Source organism: Scyliorhinus canicula, chromosome 15, assembly GCF_902713615.1.
Source record: "Scyliorhinus canicula chromosome 15, sScyCan1.1, whole genome shotgun sequence".
Lineage (NCBI taxonomy): Eukaryota > Metazoa > Chordata > Chondrichthyes > Carcharhiniformes > Scyliorhinidae > Scyliorhinus > Scyliorhinus canicula.
The window spans coordinates 111,237,203-111,257,229 of NC_052160.1; the positions used below are offsets into that span (position 1 = coordinate 111,237,203).

Consider the following 20,027-nt stretch of genomic DNA (forward strand, 5'->3'; position numbering starts at 1 on the left):
ATTTATCAGAACCACAGTCCTTGGGATTATCTCTGTGTGCAACCACAAGAAATGCACATTTACTTAACTTTGGTAGGTTTAGTAGTCACAGAGGAGTCTGGAAAGGAGATTCAAATGAATGGCTTATCACCCAAAGAAAAGTATCTACGAGTACAGTCCCAGTCCCAGGTGGGGCCACCCAGCAGCTCGGCTCCTACCTGGGCCAGCTTTTAATATCCTGAGTTAATTGTCTCGCTGATGGGCCTTCGCCCCTCAGCGGGGAAGCTCATATCCACAAGGCTCGCGGGGAGATTAGTCGGGTCATTCCTATGGGTCTTGTGCAGGTTACAACATTACTTGTGTGAGGTGTAGATTTCAGTGATAACACAGCAAATATTTTTGTCAGTGTGGTTGAGCTGGTAGCACGCTTGCCTCTGGATCCAATGTTTGTGGGTTTGAGCTTAATATGAGGGGTCTGAGCTTTCAGTGCAGGGCCAGTGATTTTCATACTTTTTTGATGAAGGACCCCTTTTTAAACAAATTAGTAATCATGGATCCCTATCTAAATTATAAAAATATATAACAATCACCAACCAGGTACTTCTCAGGGGCAATTAGGGATGGGCAATAAATGTTGGCCTAGCCCATGACACCAGCATGCCACGGAAGAATAAAAAGTGCTACATTTAAAGTACTATTTAATAATGATTTTAAGAAAACAGAGCCAGGTAGGATGTTACGGTCCTGATGAAGTAAACGGCACTTTGAGTAGCCCGTTGCATCCGCCAATGGGAGGCATGCCATGATGGTACAGCAAAATCCTGGGCCAGGTGTTTATTAACAGATATTTTTGGGATACAGCATAAAGGTTTGTTGTCAACTCAATGATAGTATTTGATAGACACAGTAACTACGACATTTTAAAACCAACGTATACACTGCTCGCTGGCTTTTTAATTCAATTTAATTCAGAATTCAGTTCAATGAAAAGGCAACGAAAATCAGGAGGCAAGCAGATGGTTATTTACAATTTTAGATTTAGTGACGTCTAAGTCTATTCTGGCAGTGAGTTGGAGTGGGGTGAATATAGATGGTGGCTGGTGACATACTGCTGTAGAATATTATTCAGAAACAGCTGTGAGGAGGGATACAAGTATTGCCATGATGACTTTCATTCCAATAACTCTCAGCACTCCTGCATGTGCCCTTCCCCTCAATCTAGCCCCTACTCCTCGTAGTATAAGGTCTGAACAAAAAGGACCAACATGGGACTGAGCACAGGGCCACCAACACTGTGGTGAAAGAGGGAACATGAATACGGATCAGTGTAGTGTTGGACAGAGCCGTGTGTAGAAACAAGTATGAAGATAGCTTTTAGCTTGGACCTTTACTGTGCCTATGTATATAGTGTTTATTAGTTATCTGGGTTCGATTTTCGGCTTGTGTCACTGTCTGTGCAGAGTTTGCATGTTCTCCCCAAATCTGCTCGAGTTTCCTCCGGGTACTTCAGTTTCTTCCCACAAAGTCCCGAACGTCATGCTTGTTAGGTGAATTGGTACGTTCGTAATTTTACCTCAGTGTACCCGAACAGGCGCCGGAGTGTGGCCACTAGGGGATTTTCACAGTACTTCACTGCAGTGTTAATGTGAGCCTATTAGTGACACGAATAAAGATTATTATTAATTAATAATGTTAAGCTCCAATAGGAACTCTATAACGAGAACTAGAAAGTAGATCTTGATTTATTCGACTCCAAGTTAATTGCGTTCAGCAATCACTTCTCCAACAACACCACATGGCCACCTGTATCCCCTTTATATTTGCTGCAGTCTATTAATGCTTCTTCATATTCATTAAACATTAAGTGCAGTCTATTAAACAATTAAAACCCCAATTCCAACTTAAGTACTAGGAAACTTTAACTCTTTCCTAACAAACAGATACTTACTGTTGAACAACCCAAGACGATGAATACGTTTATAAAACCTACTGAACAATGCCCAACACCTTAAAACATGCTGGTAGCAAATGGAACAACACAAAACCTTGCCAAGACTGCAAAAGAAAATTGAAATCCTGGAAAGCTGAAGGAAAATTCAAAGAAGCATTCTAACCCAAAGAAAAGTTCAACAAGCAAAGGCACAGAAGGAAATCGCCAGGTCATAGCTCCAATGAGAGACCTGCATGTTGAAGGCACAGATTAGATCCCTCAGTGCAGCAGAGGACTTCTTTGGATCCTGTGGAGATCTGGCTTTGGTGCCCAGAGTGTGCAGTCAGCAGACATTGTAGGTGTGAACTAACATTAAAAAATTCCTGGACCATTTCCCGTGTTCATTCATTAATCTTCAGACTGTTTTATGACCCTCTATAAAGTCTCCACACATCCGTGCAGTATTGAAGAACCCATCCTTTGAATGAAATGTTAAGCCCAGATTCACCTTATTGCTCTGGAGATTCAGCATTTAATATTGCTATAATCTTAATCGAGATAAGATACATGTACGTTTTTTATCTTTTGGGTTCTGCCTATTTAGAAGAGTTGTTTTCTTCAGAACTTTTCATGAAGAATCTTCCTGAGCATTTGATGAAACAGGGCTTAAAAATGCAATGAGTTATTGTAAATAAAAGCACACCACTCATGGTGTTAACCAGATTTTAACTGATGCTGTGGTCATGATATTATCAAACTATTACATTTTAGAATAACATTACATACAAGAGGGATTGTTGTTGAATGAAAAATATAAACTCAAATGATAGTAAACCTAAAACTTGTAACTGCTACAGTCTTGAAAGAGTTGTCGACTTGGAAGTCAAAAGCGTTGTGCATTTCATTTTTCCCATTTTATTAATTACAACAGATTTTGATATTTTTTATAGATTAGTGCTTACATTTGTTCAGTAGACTAATATTGTGCCTGTATTTTAAGCATCAGCACAGAATTAGTTTTGAATATCTCTACTCACTCTTATGTTGATCAATTCTTTACCATTGCTATTCCAGCTCTGATTTCTTTAGAGCTGTAACCATCTTCTGACAAGGAGCTTTCTAGGTAATTAAATTGTGATAAACATTCCAGCTGTTGACCACTTATCTTGAACTTTGCTTTCTCATTATTATTTCTTCCAATCTTCGTAACTTTTATCTTTTTTACATTTGTTTTCATTCCATAGATTTTCACCACAATTAATTATATCTATTAGTGTCTGTAGATCTTGTGATGCCCTAGCCACTACAGCCTGGTTATCTGAAAACCTCACTACCTTCATCAGTTCATTTCCTACTATGACACATTTTCATACTTCATCTCGTGCTTCTCTTATCATGGCTTCCACATAGTTGTTAAAGATATCGTAGACCCCTTGCTGATGGGTTTAATGGCAAAGTCAGGATTGGACCCAAAGAACGGAATGTAGCAAGTGGGCGAGATGAGCTGGGAAATTGAGACAGTTCTCAATGAAAAGAGTAAGCGCAGGTAAGCGGGTGGAGGGGGGTCCAAGTGGAGTGATAATACTGTGTAAAAGGATCTATTCAATAGGAGGAGGACTCCTGCCCAAAGAACTAAGCATGGAGTCGAAAGTGGCGGTGGAAGAGTTAAGCATCATGTCGAGCCCGAAATTTGTAATGGTATTGAAGAAGCTGAGTCCCTTGCTGTGTACAGCACATTCAGCCTCAGAAAGGGAAAGATCCGAGGGTATGGTGAATAATGGCAATGACTGGGGTTAGAAAGGATGAGGTCTGAGGGATGGGAAGGGGTGTAGGATCCTGGATGGGTGTTGGCATTAACGAGTTGTTGGAGCTTACGTTCTTTAACATTTGAAAGGAACAGAATTTTTTTTTTGTTAAGGCGTTGGATGAAATCAAGAATGAAATTAAACTGGGGACAAGGGCAGTTTTGAGAAAGGAAGAGTGGGCGCTTCTGGATAGAGATATCGAGTATGCCATGGCGCATGGCACTAAAGGGGATCTCAAGATGCGGCAAGAACAGCAGTTGCGAGGAATGTTGAATGTCCTTGAACTACCTGTAATTCTGGGTTGATTCAAAACATGATGGGTAGAACTTGAGTTGGAATCCATTTGGGGTAAGTCGGAGATGGAGATAATCACTGAGGAAGGAAATATGGCTGTGAAAATGAGTTTTGGTTAACACCTCGACAACCACCAACCTCTGCATTCAAAGGATTATCCTTGGCCAGTTCTGCCAACTTCAGCATGATGCGACCACCAAACACATCTTCATTTCACTTCCCCCTGTCAGCATTCCACAGGGACCATTCCCCCTGGAATACCTTGATTAAGAAGGTGCAACACCTGCTCCTTTACCTTCTCCCTGCTCACCATCAAGATTCTAACATTGGCAGCAATTTGCTTTTACCCAGGTAACTGTTGTCCGGCTTTCAAAAGAATGCTTTCACAGAATGACAGTTTATTACAGCCAGTATGTACACCTTCTCTACCATTAAAACAAGTTTGAAGGTATCTATATTTGCATGTGTGAGGAGCTGCTGCATGTTATTGGAAGCACACATATATTCTTGAAACAAGTATTTGCTTCTATGGATGAAGGGATGGTGCAAGATCTAAGGGAACTTAACATTTAACTGCATTGTGTTGTGCCAATGGTCACACTTTAGCTGAACATTAACAGAGTAATATCCCTTTGGATTAATATTGCAAATGCTCCTCTCCACTAATGCTAACTGTCCACCTAAATCTCAATATTTACACCTTGGGCAAGCCTGTGAGTTATTCAAGCCAAAAGCACATCCTACTGTTCCATAGCCAGAAAGGTAACCATGACGTGCGGATGCATTGGTAAACTGCCAGGTGATTTATTCAAGCTACATCCATTTTACCCTGAAACAATCCAACTGCATTGTGTTTTGGTGTTTTTGGGTGATACGGCAGCACAGTGGTTAGCACTATTGCTTCACAGTGCCAGGGTCCTGGGTTTGATTCCCGGCTTGGGTCACTGTCTGTGCACTGGGTCACCGCCTGCACGTTCTCCCGGTGTCTACATGTATTTCCTCCGGGTGCTCCGGTTTCCTCTGACAAGTCCTGAAATACTCGCTTGGAGGGTGAAATGCACATTCTGAATTTTCTGTCAGTGTACCCGAACAGGCACCAGAGTGCGGCGACTAGGGGATTTCCACAGTAACTTAATTGCAGCATTAATGTAAGCCTACTTGTGACTCTAATAAAGATTATTACTTATACCGAACAGAGTGCTGGAGGGGAATTTCTAACCATGCTTTCAGGTCCTGTGGCAGCAGATGGCACCACTCAGATGTTTTCCTCGAGTAACCAAAGCTTTTAAAGGCATTACCTAACGACCAGAACGTCCACCTCACTCACTCATGTAAACCCACTTATCTCCAAGAGTATTCTCCTTGTACACTTTACTGGCATTCAAAATGAGTGTTTATGACTGACCCTCCTACACATAGCACTGGAGCATACGGATTCCATGGGGACCCCGCTCTACAGGTTTGTCAGATGTTCCTACTGCGTCCAAACTTGAGGTAGATACAATTCTTGTCAAGTCTAGAATAGCAAGAAGGCAATGATGCGCTTTCAGGAACCAAAATTCCTCCACCTTTCTGAGCTGTCAAAGAGCGGTTTTTGTTTCTGCTCTTCGCTTTAATGTGGGCGCCTGTTGCATGACCTGCGACAGGAAAGTTGCTTGTCGCCCTGAAGTCAAAAACGTGACTAAATGGACCAATTTGAATACCTGGTGCCTCCTTCGCTGTGGGAACCTTCAGAAGTGCAAGAAACGAATAGAAACGAGGAGCCGGTGACGGGCCTCTTGGCGCATATTTCTGCCAGGCTACACTTCCTTTTCCCAGTTCCATGGATTTGCTCTGCTCGGGAAAACTGGTCCCAGTGCTTCGTCGCCGCCTCAGAGGGACATAGCCTGTTGAAAGGGTAGCCAGGCAAAATGCTCAAATCTGCGCGTCGTTTTAATCCCCCGGGCAACGACAAATCGACGAAGCTGTGATCCGAGTTCAGTCGATGTCTCTGCCTCGGTACTCTGACTGGTGACTCCCTGTCACTTCACCCTGTCCCTGGTCCCGGCTGCCCCGTCCGTTTCCTTTCCTCCGGGAACAGGGGTCTGTGCCTGAAACTGCAAGTGGCTCTCCTAATAATATATTAGAAAACCACGCTTGGTGCAGCAGCAATAGTTATGAAGCTCACTGAGAGGTCAACGAGAGGGAGGAGAGGGGAGGGAAGGCTATGTGGACTGGAAGGGGCGTGGCTGACTTGAAGCGGGAGGGGGTTGGTTGGGAATGAGATGCATTTGTGAACTCCCTGGCCTGGAATAGAAAGGGATAATACTGTCTTTGACAAAGAACAAAGAAAAGTACAGCACAGGAACAGGCCCTTCGGCCCTCCAAGCCCGTGCCGACCATCTAAACTAAAATCTTCTGCACTTCCTGGGTCCGTATCCCTCTATTCCCATCCTATTCATCTATTTGTCAAGATGCCCCTTAAATGTCACTATTGTCCCTGCTTCCACCACCTCTTCTGGCAGCAAGTTCCAGGCACCCACTACCCTCTGTGTAAAAAACTTGCCTGGTACATCTCCTCTAAACCTTGCCCCTTGCACCTTAAACCTATGCCCCCTAGTAATTGACCACTCTACCCTGGGGACAAGTCTGACTATCCACTCTGTCTATGCCCCTCATAATTCTGTAGACCTCTATCAGGTCGCCCCTCAACCTCCATTGTTCCAGTGAGAACAAACCGAGTTTATTCAACTGCTCCTCATAGCTAATGCCCTCCATACCGGGCAACATCCTCTCTAAAGCCTCCAGATCCTTCTGGTAGTGTGGCGACCAGAATTGAACACTATACTCCAAGTGTGGCCTAACTAAGGTTCTATACAGCTGCAATAGGACTTGCCAATTCTTATACTAAATGCCCCGGCCAATGAAGGCAAGTATGCCTTCTTGACTACCTTCTCCACCTATGTTGCCCCTTTTAGTGACCTGTGGACCTGTACACCTAGATCTCTCTGGCTTTCAATACTCTTGAGGGTTCTACCATTCACTGTATATTCCCTACCTGCATTAGACCTTCCAAAATGCATTACCTCACATTTGTCCAGATTAAACTCCATCTGCCATTTCTCCACCCAAGTCTCCAAATGATCTAAATCCTGCTGTATCCTCTGATAGTCCTCATCGCTATCTGCAATTCCACCTACCTTTGCGTCGTCTGCAAACTTAATAATCAGACCAGTTATATTTTCCTCCAAATCATTTATATATACTACAAACAGCAAAGGTCCCAGCACTGATCCCTGTGAAACACCACTAGTCACAGCCCTCCAATTAGAAAAGCACCTGTCAATTGCTACTCTTTGCCTTCTATGACCTAGCCAGTTCTTTATCCATCTTGCCAGCTCACCCCTGATCCCATGTGACTTCACCTTTTGTACCAGTCTACCATGAGGGACCTTGTTAAAGGCCTTGCTGAAGTCCATATAGACAACACCCACTGCCCTACCTGCATCAATCATCTTTGTGACCTCTTCAAAAAACTCTATCAAGTTAGTGAGACATGACCGCCTCTTCACAAAACCATGCTGCCTCTCACTAATACGTTCATTTGCTTCCAAATGGGAGTAGATTCTGTCTTGAAGAATTATCTCCAGTAATTTCCCTACCACTGACATAAGGCTCACCAGCCTGTAGTTCCCTGGATTATCCTTGCTACCTTCTTAAACAAAGGAACAACATTGGCTATTCTCCAGTCCTCCGGGACATCATCTGAAGACAGTGAGGATCCAAAGATTTCTGTCAAGGTCACAGCAATTTCCTCTCTAGCCTCCTTCAGTATTCTGGGGTAGATCCCATCCAGCCCTGGGGACTTATCTACCTTAATATTTTTCAAGACGCCCAACACCTCGTCTTTTTGGATCTCAATGTGACCCAGGCTATCTACACATCCTTCTCCAGTCTCAACTTCCGCCAATTCCTTCTCTTTGGTGAATACTGATGCAAAGTATTAATTTAGTAACTTGCCTATTTCCTCTGGCTCCACACATAGATTCCCTTGCCTACCCTTCAGTGGGCCAACCCTTTCCCTGGCTACCCTCATGCTTTTTATGTATGTTGACCTGGAACAGATATTGCAAAGGAAAGTTAGATTTGAAGGGAGAGTGCTTTTGTGAATTGAGGTGGGGTCAGAAAGGGGGGACGGGTAACTTTACCGGCAAAGGTTGGGAGTAGGGCGCTTCTGTGCAGGGTTGGTCAGCGTGTGTTCAGAGAATTTTGCAGAAGCCATGGTTGGCTGAAAATAGATGAACCGAAATGTCTCATCTTTTCCTGTCACTGTTTTAAAGTGAAGATTTTTTCCATGGCACACATTTGACAATTACATTTCTTAGTGTGTTTTTTTTTTCAAAACAAGAAAGTCAAATTGCTGGCAGTTTTGTCGTGTCTATTCCTACTAAGAATTGGTTTCGTAAACTCCAAAACGACTTAAATCTAAGAGCCTCAGAATTGGCAGATTGAAGTGGCGGCATTGGTCCCTTTTAAGCCTGGCTTGGACTCGAACCCATGCTGAAAGGGGAATGTGTTGAGCTCACAACGTCACTGAAAACGTTTAGTTTAAACGGGAAGATGCAACACGCGGTAATTAAAAAAAACCGTCACTTACTTGCTTTCCCTCTCTGGACCACTTGTGTGCCACCTTGAGCCTGTGTCTGTTGGGAACTGGATCTGTAATTCTTTGGAAGGACTTGCTGGTTTGGGAGGCGCTTCCATCCCAGATTCTTCCATCGCCTTAGCCTTTCCCTCGGGAGAAGAAGGCATGTTTTCGAACATAATTGGCGCATGTGACTGTATTGGCCGCATGCTGGATCCACTCACCATGTATGACCCTTCAGGCAACATGTGGAAATCTTTCAAATCTTCCAACAGGGGGACTTCTCCCTGACTGAGCGACCGCCTGACGCCCGAGGGCGATGAATCTGGCAATGATCTCGACATTGTCAGGTCTTGCCAGTTTTCCAAGGCCAGGTCTTGCATCTCCGAATACCTCCCCTCTTCGTTTGACAGTAAATATTTCCGTTTGTTGAGGTTGTGAAATACAATGGGGAAAATCTGAAACATTTTATCAATGGCAGGTACTGTTTTGAATTGAAATTGTGTTCGGTGACAGTTGCGGGGGAGCAATGTTCCTATTCTAGAACCTAAGGATAGGAGAGAACGCCGGTGCTTGGAGACCAACTTTGAAAGTAAATGACAGCAGTCCAATCCCTTTGTTGTGCGACCGTTTAATTTAGAAATGCCTTTCTGGCGATTGCGTTTGGTTCTGTTTCAACGAGACAAAACCGAGTACCGAAAGGTGGAAATGCATGGAAAGGCCCATAAAATCTGAACGACGAACAGGTGAGCCACATTTTAGAACAGACTGTGAAGAAAATAATAAATCCTTTCGAAAAATGGATAACTCTTTCTTGTCACTTTTGTCACATGCGTATGCAGTAAATTGTTACCCACAATCACCAAAAAGCAACATGAGTTTATATATTTTAGATTTAAGGTCACAAAATACTACGAGGCACTTCACATGGAGTGTTGTCAAACAAAAATAAACATTGAACCACATAAGGGGATATTGGGATATTGGCCCCAAGTTTGATCAAAGAGGTTGGTTTTAAGGTGTATTGAAGGAGGAGGCAGAGAAAGGTGGGGAGTATAGGGAAGGGATGTCAGGGTTTACATCATTGGCCACTGAAAAGAAGGTCCCCAATGGGGAGTAATGAAAATTGAGGATGCACAAGAGGCCAGAATTAGAGGAGCACAGATATCCCAAAGGGTTGTATGATCGGAGGAGATCATTGAGATGGGGGTGGGCGCAGGGCCCGGGAGAGATTTGAAAACATAGATGAGAATTTGAAATTGAGGCGTTGCCCGAACCCAGAAGCAGGTCAGTGAGTGGACAGGTGATGGGGCCCTGGTCCGTCACAAGTGCACCAGTCCACCACAAATAAAAAGGGCTTGCATACTGAGAGTGCACCAGTTGTGCACAGCAACCGAGGTAACACCAGTGCTGGATGAGTGGGGTTTGGTGCAAGTTAAGGCACCGGCAGCAGAGTTTTGGACCACCTCGTGTGGATGCAAAGGTGGAAGACGGAGAGGCTGGTGCGATGAACTCAAATTGACTAACATTTGGCACAGGGGGAAAGGCGGAACATGGAGCGAGCTGCACTTGACAACCGGGCATTTATGTGAATTTTGGAAAGGCGGAAACATACAATTGCACCTGAAAATAGCCTTTTGGCTCAGATCAAGCCAGTATCTGCTCTGCCTTTTGGCTCAGATCTGGTATGTCTCTTTTGTGGGGACCATGAATTGGATTCAATTTGAATTTGAATTGGTTTTTGGAGCAGGCAAGGAGATGGATCAGGGGTTCGCCCTTGTCCGCGTTCTTGAGCCCTGGCTTTGTAACTCAGAAAAAGTAATAGCTCTGCCCTGTGTCTCCTCCACCGGCCGGTGTTGCGGGGGACCAGTCGCGCCGCGCCCCCTGCAGGCTCGGAGTGCTGATTGCTGGAATCAGCGCCCAGGCGACGTCCGTCCTCCAAACATTTGTTGCGGAGGGAGGGAGATAAAAGGGGGCGGGGCCGCACCACGGACCCGATTGGCGAAGTGGACACAAGCCCCGCCTCTGAGCACTCCTCCCCCTCCCCCCCAACCACCCGCGCGCGCCCTTTGTGCAGCAGGTTCGGTTGTGGCGCGGTGCGGTTAAGATGGCGGCGGCGAAGACGACGACAGTCAAGGCGCCGATGTCCAGGAGAATGGCTGTGGGAATATGAAGAGAGGTGGTAGCAGCAGCAGCAGCAGAGGAGGAGGATAATTGCCCCGGCGGCTGAGCATCCAGCTTTCCCCTCACCCACACAGCCGGTTGGGTCCTCCACATTGACGGACGAGCAATCACCGGCTGTTCCTTCTTCTTTTGTGTGTGTTTCCCCTCCCCAACCGCCGCCAAGTTGCTTCAATCTCTCAGCGAGGACGGAGAGAATTCGAGAAGATAACCGCAATTGAAACGGGACAGTTCGCGGAGAGGGGGGGGACAAATAACATAAATGATGAAATTAAAGCAAAACCAGATTCGGACTTACGATGGGGACGGGTATAAGAAGCGAGCGGCCTGTTTGTGCTTCAAAAGCGAGAGCGAAGAGGAGGTAAGAAGAGGCTTTTGGGTTTGTGCGGCGTTGGGGGGGGGGGAGAGAGACAGACAGACAGATAGTAACCACCACCACCCCCCCCCGGGGCCCAGCACGTCTGCTCTCCTCCACCTCGGTTTTGGTCTGGGGGGCGTGTTCGCTGTTATTCTGTCTGAATTCTCTTGGAATTCTCTTGAATTTATTTTATTTTTCCATCCAGTAAACCGGCTCTCACGCGTCGAGGGGGGGGGGGGGGGGTCCTTTTTGTTTGGCGTGGTGCCACATGCACTTTGTGCTAAAATTAACAGTGACACCCACGGGCGAGGATTGACCTCCGTTTAAAGGAAAGCCGGCGTGTTCAGAAACCGTGGACTGAGGGTTGCATTCGTCTGTCGTTAAATGAGACTTTTCCCCCATGTTGCTGCGCAGCCCCGTAATTTTCTAATGGAAATCTTTCGCGTTGGACCTATGGCAGACGTGGTGGCGGTGGGGAGAGAGAAATGCCTTCGTTTCCCCCGCGTACATTGGAAACGTAACTCAGTCTCGCCGAATACTAATTTGCTGCTTATACATACACACACACACACGAGTAAGAGAGCACAATGGGATGGATGCTTTCGTGCTGTGAGTTGGCTGTGGCACGAAAGGTTGACTTCTCTAAATGGCAGGTGGGCTGGCTGGTAGCTGTGCAAAAGGAGGAAGAAAAGGAAAAGATCAATTGTTCCATGTCAACAAATATTTTGTGAAAACGGCAAGTTCACCATTTTAAACCAGATCTGCAAGTCCTTGCTTTAGGTATCATATTAAATATTAGGTTTAAATTGAGTCAAGGGACTGGAAACATCTCTGAAGACGGTCAGCACCTGTGTACATTCTGTGGTGCAAAACAAATCTTTGCTGCTTTCACCTGTATTCCTTGCTATGTCACATTTTCCAATTAGCTTCACCGTGCCCTGGTTTTTGGATATATTCGTGGAACCATTATGATTGCTACAGTTTTCCCATCATCCGCTATTGCGAATGAGAAAGTTCTTGCAACTCCGGTTGAGCAGGGGCAGCACAGTGGCGCAGTGGGTTAGCCCTGTGCCTCACTGCGCCGAGGTCCCAGGTTCGATCCTGGCTCTGGGTCACTGTCCGTGTGGAGTTTGCATATTCTCCCCGTGTTTGCGTGGGTTTCGCCCCCACAACCCAAAGATGTGCAGGGTAGGTGGATTGGCCATGCTAAATTGCCCCTTAATTGGAAAAAAAATGAATTGGGTACTCTAAATTTTATTTAAAACAACTCCGGTTGAGCAGGGACATAGTTGTTCGACCCCCTTCTAATTCACAAGGAACATAAGATGACCTGGGAATCTGCTGGCATTTGAATGTCAAATTACTTGAGTTTCACTTAGTTTGTGAGTTAACTCAAATATGGTATAGTTACATAATGAACCTGATTGGTCTCCATTAGAATTTTTGAATTTAAGCTATAAATATTTCCGAGACAGAGCATTGCCATGCATCAGGTAGAGAAGATTGCTGAATTCTTTTTTTTTGTATGTAAAATAATGTAGATCAAAGTTAGCTGCATATTGCTGTACTTGAGCTTCAGTTTTTTTTATCCGTCCTAAATGATAACAAATACATGAAATCTATTTCATTCTTCCTAGCTGGCTTCCATCTTGCAATGCCAGTATACTGAAGGTGCTTATGTCAGAAAATTACTTGGTGTCTGGACAGGTAGTGTGGTAATTTGTAAACTGTAGAAATTGGGAAAATTCAGAATACCTAATCTGACCTATTGAAAAACTTGTGCCCAAGTTTAATTTTTGTTACAAATTTAATTTTTCGCCTGATCATTGTATGGTTGTGTATTTTATAATCTTGTTCCTGCTTCAGGCTGCCTATTCCATGAAGTTGAGTGCTTTGTGAAGTAATCTATCCATGTAATTTTCATTCACTGACTCTGAAAAGAACTGCTCAGATTTTGGGCATCGTTGTTCAGATCAAGTACTGTATTACTATTTACTTACTATGACTGTAATTTACTTGTAAGTTTCCCAGGTAACCCTATAATATTACAATGCTGTTTAATAACAGCAGCTGTGGAATTGTAGTGCTTGAACTCTTGATAGAATTACTTTCAAAGTGGACAAGTTTGGTGGGTAAATGCGTGGTATGTGTCATTGTAAACTGCCCCATTTTCACAACATGCATAAGAGCAAGTTTCAGTAGACTCATTTACTTGTGGAAGCTACCTTTTAACTTCAGTGATTGATTAAATGTTGGGTGAAAGCCTAAACTCAGACAGTAATGACGAAAGCGAGCTGGTTTAAAATTACATGGCAGTTTTGTGTTTAAATGAATGGCCCATTTTACTCAACTGTCTCAGCCTTTGGCAGTAAACTTACAATACAGTATAACATCTCAGTAATAACAGTAGAGCTATTGAGAAACAGAAGACTACAAGGCAATGCTTCAGTATCTGCAGTGCAGAAAACATTTGACAGTGCAACCTGGTAACACGTTGCAGTAATTGTCAATTAAGTTTAAGGTCTATAAATCCTTATTGACTTTTGTCTAAAAAATACAAGGCTGTGAACTATTAGCTTTCTGCCGTCCCTTTCCTCAATGCCATTTTTATTTCCTTGGATTGAGTATTCTGCAACTGAGCATTCTCATCTCTAGCTTGGCCTTGTTTCCCAGGCAACCCTAATATATCACAATGCTGTTTAACAACAACAGCTGTAGAATTGTAGTTCTAGAATTACAGTACTCCCATTCCTAGATGTAATACAGACAACTCTAAGTATATCGAGAAACATAATGTAGAAGCTTATACTTTGTGCACAACTGACTGTCTACTACAAGAAAATCACAAGAATCCCAGTACTTATGTAGCATTGAATGCTGTCTATGAACTTGCAACATTAAAACAGCAAGTATTTTAAAATGGATGCATAAATGAATAGATGGTGTTAATGGAGTTCCATCTTTATAGCCAGTTACAAAATGAAATGCTACAGACCTCCCATACAGTTTTTCCAAACAAAATGAAAACATGACTAAGTAGTATATTTGCACAGACACATCATCATTAGTCTTTAAAATCCACTTTATTTGGCTATGTGAATCCTTGCTTATGTTTTGTTGCAGTGTACATAAATGAGACAGTAGTGTTGGGCTGTTGTATTTATGTTTGACTGGCTACCATTTTATGTAGTTTTTGGAAGTAAAGCTTGTAAGTACTTAATGTCTTTGTTCAAGCAGACTACAAACTGTTTCAAAACTACATATTTTTCAGTAAGTAGTAATCATTCAACGGAATGTCCTGTGCAGTTGTGGTTGAGTACCTAATAGTTGCGAAGCATCGCATGATTTTTCTTTTGGCCTATCTATTCACTGGTCAGTAATCCAAACATTCTGGCCTTTTATTCAGCAAGTTTGCTTCTATTATGTGCATTGTGTCTGGTGCACAGTCTAAGAGGTTTTGCCTTGCTCCATTTTACCTTAGAAGAAGAAGAAGAGGTACTGATCATGGTAGAGATTTTTACATCTGCCTCCTTGCCCTTTTTGATTGTCGAGGGGCAAATGGTGTTAAAAGCTCCAAATTTCTGTAATGTTCTGACTAATCATGATCAATGCTGTCGGAGATACATTCAAGGTTCACAAATTTTGGCTGCATATTTTTCAGCAAAAGCATAATCATCCAACTGAATGTCCAACATTGGTATTCGTTTTTACATTTTGCCTTTTCCAATCTCAAAAGCTCTTCAGTTTACTCTTTGTTGGCAGCGTTCTACAAGTTATACCCAAATGCTGATACAGGTAGAAGATGTAAGCGAAGCATTTTTCCTTTTGTAAGATATGATTCATGGTTGTAGGAATAAGCAAAGTAGTTCAGTTGTAGCTGTCCCGTGAGTTTTGGGGGATGGGAATAAGAGTAGAGGATTTAATTTTTGTAAATAAAATTACATTGTAGATCTGGAGCACATTCTGATCCTGTCTCAGTGCATAATTCATGGTGTTAAACATAGTTTATTTACTGATGCAACCATGTGGCTTCTTGAGGCAAATTACCACATTTAGCATTTAACAGGAGAGATGTTCTTGCAGTAGATTGGATGATCCAGAAGAAAGCTTCTTGTGCTGGCTGTCTATTTTTACCAAGACCTGAATTTTAGAAGTCCGATACCCTGGAATAAATGATGGGTTCAAAAATATGTTGTCACTCTTTGGGTAGCACGGTAACACAATTGTTAGCACAGTTGCTTCACAACTCCAGGGTCTCAGGTTCGATTCCCGGCTTGGGTCACTGACTGTGCGGAATCTGCACGTTCTCTCCATGCCTGCGTGGGTGCTCCGGTTTCCTCCCACAGTACAAAGATGTGCAGGTTAGTTGGATTGGCCATGCTAAATTGCCCTTGGTGTCCAAAAAGCTTTGGTGGGGTTACGGGGCTAGGGTGGAGGTGTGGGGTGTTCTTTCCAAAGGTCGGTGCAGACTCGATGGGCCGAATAGCCTCCTTCTGCATTCTAAAGTCTATGTCTGTATAATCTTTGCTTTTGATGCTGCTCCTCTAATTAGAGCGCGATTACAATGAGGCTAGTGAGAAATTGAATTCAAGCCGGGTTAATGGAAGATTCTGATGAGTTAATAAGTTAGACTGAAATTCAGGGTGTCTGTATGCTTGTAAGCTGAAGATAAATTTTAGACCATGTGAGGGGAATAAACAGGCAAGAAGATGGTTGCCTTGCAGAGGATTGGGCTTGTGGAAATGGGAAAATGAATATATGAAATGCATGTATTGATATGCTTAACAGAGGCCACAAAAAATCCAGATATTCAAAATTGTGGCCTTGAAACAAGGGATATCAGCTTCCTGATTTGTACAAATAATTTTGAGTCAGGATGTGATTCAGTTGACAATTGTAACCACTTGTATAAAATTTCAAAGAAGGAAACTCCAAATATTCACTTCCTTTTAACAAATGATCCATGGCTTTTATGCCAGGTTACATTGTTTAGCAATTGCACATCATTTGGGGGGGAAAAAACAAACTTGACATTGCATTTACTGTGACATTTTATTTGTCTATGTCAAGGGTGGCACAATAGCACAGTGGTTAGCGTTGTTGCATGTTCTTCCTGCGTCTGCGTGGGTTTCCTCTGGGTGCTCCCGTTTTCCCCCGAAAGACGTGGGACATTCTGAATTCTCCCTCTGTGTACCTTAACATGCGCCGGAGTGTAGCGACTAGGGAATTTTCACAGTAACTTTGTTGCAGTGTTAATGTAAGCCGACTTGTGACGCTAAAAGATTATTATTATTGATGTTCAGAAAATCCTGAGTATTTCAACATAATGAAATTCAGACATGCTGAACATAAAGTCTATATTACATGACATGGAATATTGGATCTATATATTTCAATATATTAAGCTATTGATTTGAAATAGATTTGTCATTCACAGGCAAGGTCAATTTCCATATGTTTGTGACAATACCCAACACCATCTCAGCTGCTTGCTTTGACTTCTTAACTGACTGTACTGTCAGACTGCTTGTTTGATATCCCATCCTGGAAATTCATAACTTTCAGCACAACATTGGATAGACCAAAACTGCCATTTTTGACTGTACCAGAAGTACCACTCAAGTCGGTCAGGATTAGGCCATTCAGCTCCTCCGACCTGTCTCGCCATTTTAATCAGATTGTGGGTGAAAGATACCTCCGCTCCAGTTAACCAACATTGTTGTATGTCGTCTGATATGATACCTAACAAAAATCCTTTTTTTAAAATGGATTGGCATTTGATAAAATTATTTTAAAATAACCTGGCTGGGTTTAGTCTAAAATAAAAGAAGACAGCTGCTACTCGTACATAGGCATGAGAAGTAGAGAAGGAACACAGTGGCATAGTGGTTAGCACTGCTGCTTCACAGTTCCAGGCTTTTGTGATGTTGATTGAGGTTAAAAATATTGGCATGGGCATAAGGGATAACTCCCTGGCCTTTGAAGTAATTGATTGGGATATTTTGCATCCACCTGAGGGCAGACAAGGCCTTGGTCGGCAACTCGAGCAGTGCAACACTCCTTCAGTACTACACTTTTAATGCCAGCCTTGATTTTTGTGCTTAAGTCCTGGTGTGTAACTTGACTTCATAACCTTATGTCTCAGACGTGAATGCAACTGAATCACAGGTGACGTATTTAAGCTTAGAACTTTATAAAAATATTATGGAATCTGTATAAATTGCCTGGCTTGGTGTATGTATGTATTCCACAATTTTATGTACTTTAGTCTGTGGAGCTGCATAGCCCTAGGTAAGGAATAAATATACTTTTCATATTGCACTTCTAGGAGAAGTTTTTCAGACGAGAATTGCTATTTATGGACCATATGAATTATGGAAATCTGTTTCAAAGGTCTATCAGGGTTTGTGTCTAGATTGAATTAATCAATATTGTTTCGATTGAATATGTTGTCCCTATGTCTTGAGGTTTCAAAGTATCCAATCCAGGTTGCTTAGAACTTGAAAGATTTTTTTGAAAGTTGCGTGCGCTGAATTCAATAAGACAAATCCTAAAAAGCCGTAATAGTAAAGTGGTGCGCACACCAGAAATTATTTACTCAATAGAATTGACTAGATTTTGCATATGGACACAATTCTTGCTTTTGTAATTGATCATCTTTCAATAAGCCTGCAGTGGACAGTCAAAATTCACACTATTTTGGGTGGAGTCAGAATTCTAAGAAAATCTTTCGGGAGCTTGTCAGTTGAATCTGGTTCCCTGTAAATTACCTTTTTTTGATTTGTGAAAGGGAAATAGTGTCTAACTAATTTATTAGTTCTTTGAGGAAGTAACAAAAGGTGGCGAAGGGGATCTTGTAGATGCGGTCTACTTGGATTTCCAAAAGGCATTTGATCAGCTGCCACATCTAAGGTCATAAAATAAGAACTCATCTTGTAGTGAGGGGTAACATACTGGCATGGATAAAGGGTTGGTTAGATAGCAAAGCAGGGAAAAGGAATAAATGGGTCATTTTCAGGCTGATTTTGTGTAACCAGTGGAGTGCCAAAAGGATTAGTGCTGGACCTCAATATTTAAGACTTATACCACTAACTTGAATGAAAGGACAGAATACATGGCAGTCAAATTTGCTGATGACACCAGCATAGGTGGGAAAGTAAGGGCAGCACAGTGGTTAATACTGTTGTCTCGCACGGCACCAGGAACCCTGATTCAAATCCGGCCTTGGATGACTTACACATTCTCCCCGTGTCTGCAATGTCCAAAGATGTGCGGGCTTGGGGGATTGACCATGCTAAAGTTGCACTTTTGTGTCTAAAGTTGTCCAGGTTAGGTGAGGTTACGGGGATAGGGCAGAGGACTGAGCCTCGGTATGGTGCTCTTTCAGAGGGTTGGCGCACACTCTGGGCAAAATGGTAGCCTTCTAATTGTCAGGATTCTAAGATGTCAAGAGAGGGTAAAAGTGTCTACGAAGGCATGCAGGCAAGTTAAGTGAGTGAGGAAAAATTTGGCAGATGAAGTATAATATGAAGTTGTCCACTCTGGCAGGAAGAATAGAAAAGCAGCATATTATTTAAACGGAGAGACTTAGCAGATCCCTGATGCAGAGGGATCTGACTGTCCTGGTGCATGAATCACAAAAGGCATGCCAGCGTCTGTTTTTAATTAGAAAACTGAAGTTTTGGAGGGAGCCAATATGTTTTAGAGATGAGACACCAAGGTCTGATAGTGTATTTTTGCATTCAACATGACAGTGTGATATGGTTACCTGAGTATGAAATGCAAAAGTAAGCTGGCCAGAATTGGCAATGCTGCAGGTAAAATCTTTGGTAGATAGCAGACACAATTCGATTAATTTATTTAACACATTTGAGAACAAAGCTCAGGCCATCATCGCTGGTCCCTCTCTCCCCTTATACCACCAGTTTGAAGGCTCCCTTCACGTTGGCGCTTTTGAATGCCCATTGCTAGGAAAAATGAAATATTTACTAATTTTAACTAAACTATGATTATATATTATATTGGAGGTGAAGCCAAAGACACATTTCCATGGACTATAATGTTCTGTTCTATTAAAAGTATGGAAGTTTTACTGCAGCTTTATCATCTGGAGCACTGCGTAGAGTTTTGGTCTCTATTTGAATAAATGTATAGTTGTGTTAGAAGCTGTTCAGAGTCAAGGTTCGCACAACTCATTCTGGCCTTAACCCATAGGAGTTTAAAAGAATGAAGGATGTTCTTATTGAAACATAAGATTCTGAAGGGACTTGGTAGGGTGGATACTAGTAGGGTGTTTCTTATGGGGGAGACTAGAACTAAGGGACAGCTGAAGGGTCTGTCTTCCTTTTAAGGCATGATGTGGAGATGCCGGCGTTGGACTGGGGTGAGCACAGTAAGAAGTCTTACAACACCAGGTTAAAGTCCAACAGGTTTGTTTCAAACACGAGCTTTCGGAGCACGGCTCCTTCACCTGAAGAAGGAGCCGTGCTCCGAAAGCTCGTGTTTGAAACAAACCTGTTGGACTTTAACCTGGTGTTGTAAGACTTCTTACTGTTCCTTTTAAGGCAGTAATGCAATTTTTTTTGAAGGTGGTTGGTTTGATGTGTTCTCTTCAGGAAGTCGTGGAGTCTGGGTTATTTATGTTTGGTTTTATTTAAGGTTGATTGATGTAGATTTTTGATTGACAAGGGAGTCTCGGGTTATGGGGAGCAGATGGAAAAAAGTGTTGTTGAGTTTACAATCGGATAGATATGATAATAAATGGCAGTGCAGGCTTAAAAGGCTTAATGGCCTCCTGCTTGTAAATCCGATGTTCCTATGTAATAGTCTAGATTTACAAATGCATTCTGTGTTACT

At 42.8% G+C, this 20,027-nt stretch overlaps 2 protein-coding genes across 3 annotated transcripts in view; one reads left to right on the plus strand and one right to left on the minus strand.

The window, feature by feature from the left end:
- Nucleotides 1-10,319, minus strand: part of LOC119978037 — a 68,300-nt gene extending 57,981 nt beyond the window's left edge. Inside the window, exon 1 of one of the 2 annotated variants that reach the window (XM_038819368.1) lies at nt 8,645-9,389. In XM_038819368.1, the coding sequence (XP_038675296.1) occupies nt 8,645-9,099 (455 nt within the window). In that variant the 5' untranslated portion in view covers nt 9,100-9,389. Of the gene's footprint in view, nt 1-8,644 lie in introns of both variants that reach the window. The other variant, XM_038819369.1, reaches the window with a different exon arrangement.
- Nucleotides 10,320-10,634: 315 nt separating this feature from the next.
- Nucleotides 10,635-20,027, plus strand: part of LOC119978038 (diphosphoinositol polyphosphate phosphohydrolase 1) — a 68,705-nt gene continuing 59,312 nt past the window's right edge. Inside the window, exon 1 of the mRNA XM_038819370.1 lies at nt 10,635-11,174. Coding sequence (XP_038675298.1) covers nt 11,076-11,174 — 99 coding nt within the window. The 5' untranslated portion in view covers nt 10,635-11,075. The remainder of the gene's footprint in view (nt 11,175-20,027) is intronic.